The following is a 4,714-nucleotide window of genomic DNA, read 5'->3' on the forward strand; positions in this document are numbered from 1 at the left end:
AAATAACTAGCAGATCATATCCATTCACGAGATATTGATGCGTAACATCTTGCACAAAATGGCAACTGGCTCTACATTCTAATTAGAGCATGTGAGTTGTACATCCTTAGATCAGTGAGAGTGAACAAGGGTTTGGAATTAAGCTGTACAGTTTTATACAAAGAAAAGACAAGTTTAATTACGAACTATAATAATACTAGGAGAAGGTACAGTTTACAGAGTACCTAGAAAGTAAATCATCGATATATGAAGTACAACGGACGTCAAATTTTAGTTATATTTAGATATTATTCCCTAATATTTTTCTTTGTTCAGATGAGGAAAATACTAGTAACTAACCTAAAGGGCCTTTGTCACTACGAGTCGCTATACGAGTAGCAACAAAACCTTCAGGTCACGAGTTTTATCCGTATAATGGTGATTTGGTACGTTTTGACTCGTAATTATTTCGCGCACCGTAGAACCAGTGACGTAGACACGGATTGTCGTGATGTGGAACGACAGAACCAGTGACGTAGACACGACCAGGGTTTATAATCCATATTTTCTATTCAAAGACAAAATCCTCACTTGTGTATGGTATAATAATTTTTAATGTGAAGATTTACAGTTTGTCAAAAATAAAAAGAGGCTCTGAACGTCTTTATGGGTTACTTTTGGTGTACATGAAGTATGATCTTAATATGTAAATTACACATGCTTCAGCCTATGAACGCTATAATATGCTAATTGTACATCCACTTTCAAACAGAAATCAACGTGGATGTCATAGTACACTCATGTAATATTTAATCAAATACAATATCATTCCACTTCGGTCCATATTTATATAACACCTAATTGTGTAATCCGAAGTTCATTAATATATGCAAAATTGTCTACATTTATATACGAATAATGAGCTTATTGTTGTTCGATATTTATAACAATACTCGGAGCCTGCAATAGGATGTATATGTAATCAGTGATGTCGTCGAAGTCCTCGGATAAACTTTTAAAGAAAGCAAATCATTATTAAACTTACAATTTTGAAACACTGTACATATGATATATTTAAAAAAAATCTCGTGAATCTACATTAGAGGCACCACTTTTATGTTTGAGTCAATGTGTGTTAGTTTGATAATGTGATAAGGAGTCTTAGAAGTGAAAGAGTTGTATTAGTAGAAACAACGCACACATCAAGTTTGATACTTGAAATATTGATACCACGTAGTTCACTTGGTACCGATGACGAAATCACAGTTGTTATTGATGTACATCTTGCCATCCTTTTCCACACCAATTCCTTTACAGGACAGCATCTCCAAGTAATCATTTAGTAACGTTGGTGGCGCCGTCTTTCTGAAATTAATGCTGTGAGTGAAGAAATCGAACAGGAGATTGCCACCCTCAGCGTTCTCATCGGAGCATTCCGTCACATCAATACTAGCTTCCATGGTGATAGTATGTGCACTTTTGGCTCCCGAGCTTTTCAGACAAGCTTCAATCACGTCTTGGCCAAGAACATTTACTTTTGTCTTGAAAAGATAGGCAAACTTAGCATAGAGTGTTGATATACCGTTATCGGCTGAAAGACAAAATGTGTACAACAATGCTTAAGATAGAATCTCCATATGTGTATGAGTGTATAGGTGTGTGTGTGTGTGTGTGTGTGTGTGTGTGTGTGTGTGTGTGTGTGTTAAGCCCAGTGACGTGTCTCTTGGTATTAACACCAAAACGGCATCTCTGTTGTCACAGGGGGCTCAGGCATAGCTAGTTATGATTACGAAAACACGCAAACAAATAAACAAAACAAAACAAACAAACAAACAAACAGAAGCAACACATGTACATAAACACTGACAAAAATGAAGAACTTGGAAATTTAATACCAACAATGTTTCTATGCAACAAGAATTATCATATATTTTTCCTATATGCGAAATGGTCACTATGTACAGGGGTATTTGTTTGTGTTCCTAAACAGAAGCCTGGGTCCCCTGTAGTGAACTGTATGCGAGTATACGTGTTTTTACAAGCTGTTGCGGTTGAAAGTATATGCCTGCCTTGTTGTATTTGTGTATCAAGCAATCTGTTTGTCATAATCTTTGAAGTAGTGTCATCAACCTAGTATTCACACACTTCCCATGTTTCTGTGTAAATATGCCTTTTAAATCCATACACCCGTTAAATCTTCAAGTTGAATTCATCTTTTTTTTGTACATGAGTGTTCTTCAGTGATACGCCCTAGATACACAAACGCCGTGTCTGTTGCGTCATGGAATGAGACTACTTGTGTATCCGAAACCCAGACAGTCTGTCACGAAACATCCCTAGGTCAAATTTCAGAAATTAAAAAAAAAGTGTCTTTCCGATAACCCGACCGACCCTAGTTTTAGCCCCCTACCCTAAACATATTTTTTGATGCAAAAAGGTTTGAGTCCGTCGGGTGTCTTCGGATCTGAGGCCATCTGACACTCAATATAACGTTCATAAGATAACGCTACCTGAATCTGAATCTGAATCTGACACCAACTTTATACTCGTTACTTATTACTACCAGTACTTCTTTTTACACCACGTCAAACTCTCGTGTATTGTGACCAACGACTATCTTATTCTGGAGTCGAAGTAAATTTTAAAAATTGAAGGTAAAATAAAATTCTAGCTGAAGTCGTTTTATCGGAGACAAACATTTTTATTTTATTTTTCCCTTATTATCACATACACAGTGAGAAAAGATTGTTTTACCTGTTACAACTTGAATAACAACAGTACCATTGTCAGCTAGAGATGACGTAATCCAAGCAAGTACGTCATTATGGTTAGGAATGTAGTACATGACATTGAACCCAGTGATGCAATCGAACCCTACGCCGTCCCAGTCACTTTGAAACGCTTGAATGGTCATGACTTTGAACTCAAAGGTCACGCCATCTAGACCTGCTGCTTCTTCGGTTATACTTTGTTGAAATTTCTCCATTGATTCTTGAGATGGATCTACTATCGTAGCTTTTATGGATGACACCCATTTCTTCAGCTCCTTCAGTAGTTGTATGTCGTATAAACCTTATGTAATAATAATATTAATAATAATAATGATTATGATAATAATAATCTATTAAATTCCTAAATCTATTGTCATCTGAATGCATCTGATGACAGGATGGCGCAAAGTTCATTTATCACGTAAAATGGCTTGGTGTTGACACGCTGTATACACGGTATTTGTGTATATACCTTATCACGTGTGCATGACAATGCGCGCATACCTTGCTTGAAAAAGTCAGTCCCGCATCACTAAACACATTGTCTGAAATGAACTCTATCGCCATTCACGAATTGGTAGAGTTTCGGACAAATAATCTGGCAGCTGACGTCATCACTAACAATACTCTATTTTAAATGTACACCTGATCTGACGTTTGCAGTGAATGTATAGTGACAATAATATAATTAGTATATGAATTAACCTATTTATTATTACACCTATTGTGTTTATTATGTTGTATTTCTATTTTTGTCCGTGAAGTATGTATTCTTCATTATGTGGTTTTGTATCATACTATACTTGACGTCTGCATACGTATAGGGTGACTTTAAATAGTGTAAATTCGACGCAAAATCGCAGAAGTGAGTGTTCCTTTGCACGTGCACATGACTCACCTGAACCGCTCCCAATACCAAGGTACCGAAACACGCCACTCTCCTCGACAGTTTTCCTTCCATTGGAGTAATTCTCGATGATAATTGGGGGCAGTATATCAGTGCAGTAATGTAACGTTCTCTCATCTAGATCGGTATGACTATTGTAATTCGCAACTGCACGATCGTTCAAATCGCGATCAGAGGACAAACGTGTGTACCAACCCGATGTGTCGTCCATGTCGTCAGTGAGTTCGATGGTTTAGTTAATATATATAAATAGGTCAATGCGCAGCCGCGCAAACAGGCCAAGTCAACTGGGGGAGTTTTCAGTAATTTCAATGGAGGGAAGGGCCAAGGGAATTATAGGGGGGGTTATGTTTTAGGGAACGTTCAGAATATATGACAGGAAGGCCTGTGAGGAGAAAATATTTTAGTCAAATTTGTTTTCGCAGCCCATCCCCCGCCTTCGCACTCTCAAAAAATGCCATGGCCCCCGAAATGAACCAAAGAATTTTCGTAGTGCGTATTTTGGTGTACGGTCCTCTCCCGCATTCTGATGTACAATGTTAAGCTTACACTTCATTAAAATAACAGTGACAGTAGACTTCAGCTTCAGTAAATAATACTTATTTTGTAAAGAAAGATCTCACATTGGACAGTAACCATGGAGATACTAGGGGACCGATCACACAATGTAGCACAAGCTCAATAAACGAACTTCGCTTGGTTAGGACAACCCCCCCCCCCTCCCCTAAACGATCGTTCACAATTTGAGATCGACACTTGTATAGAACAGTCAATGCAATGTAAAAACATTGATGGTAAACACATTACAATGCTACCGAAAACCCAGTACTGTATTTCACGTTAGAAGTAAATTGTAATTATCAACATCTCAGTAGTAAATACAGAACCTGTACAATTGATGACGTGAAAGTTTTCGAAATTTGGTTAGAAGTGCGAAAATGAATTAAGTTCAGCTGTCAAATTGACGCCATACAAATTGTTAAATAGAAATCAAAATGATATCAAAACACTCTTTACAAAGAAATAGATTTTCTTTAATATAGATCCTCTTGTTGCT

At 37.2% G+C, this 4,714-nt stretch overlaps 1 protein-coding gene across 1 annotated transcript; it reads right to left on the minus strand.

Annotated features, from left to right (window-relative positions):
- Positions 1-412: 412 nt before the first annotated feature.
- LOC144437815 (histamine N-methyltransferase A-like) lies at positions 413-3,873 on the minus strand. Its single transcript, XM_078126842.1, has 3 exons — positions 3,649-3,873; positions 2,734-3,051; positions 413-1,570 (listed from the first exon to the last, which is right to left on the minus strand). The coding sequence occupies exons 1-3, from the start codon at positions 3,866-3,868 to the stop codon at positions 1,218-1,220; spliced, it is 891 nt and encodes a 296-aa protein (XP_077982968.1). The 5' UTR covers positions 3,869-3,873; the 3' UTR covers positions 413-1,217.
- Between the last annotated feature and the right edge of the window lie 841 nt (positions 3,874-4,714).

Source organism: Glandiceps talaboti, chromosome 7 (assembly GCF_964340395.1).
Source record: "Glandiceps talaboti chromosome 7, keGlaTala1.1, whole genome shotgun sequence".
Classification (NCBI taxonomy): Eukaryota; Metazoa; Hemichordata; class Enteropneusta; family Spengelidae; genus Glandiceps; species Glandiceps talaboti.

Excerpts from the sequence above, each read along its gene's own strand:
- LOC144437815 (XM_078126842.1), bottom strand. The coding sequence starts at position 3,868 with ATGGACGACACATCGGGTTGGTACACACGTTTGTCCTCTGATCGCGAT. Across the intron at positions 3,052-3,648 it reads TGGTATTGGGAGCGGTTCAG|GTTTATACGACATACAACTA; the intron begins GTGAGTCATGTG and ends TTATTACATAAG. Across the intron at positions 1,571-2,733 it reads TGTTATTCAAGTTGTAACAG|CCGATAACGGTATATCAACA; the intron begins GTAAAACAATCT and ends TTTGTCTTTCAG.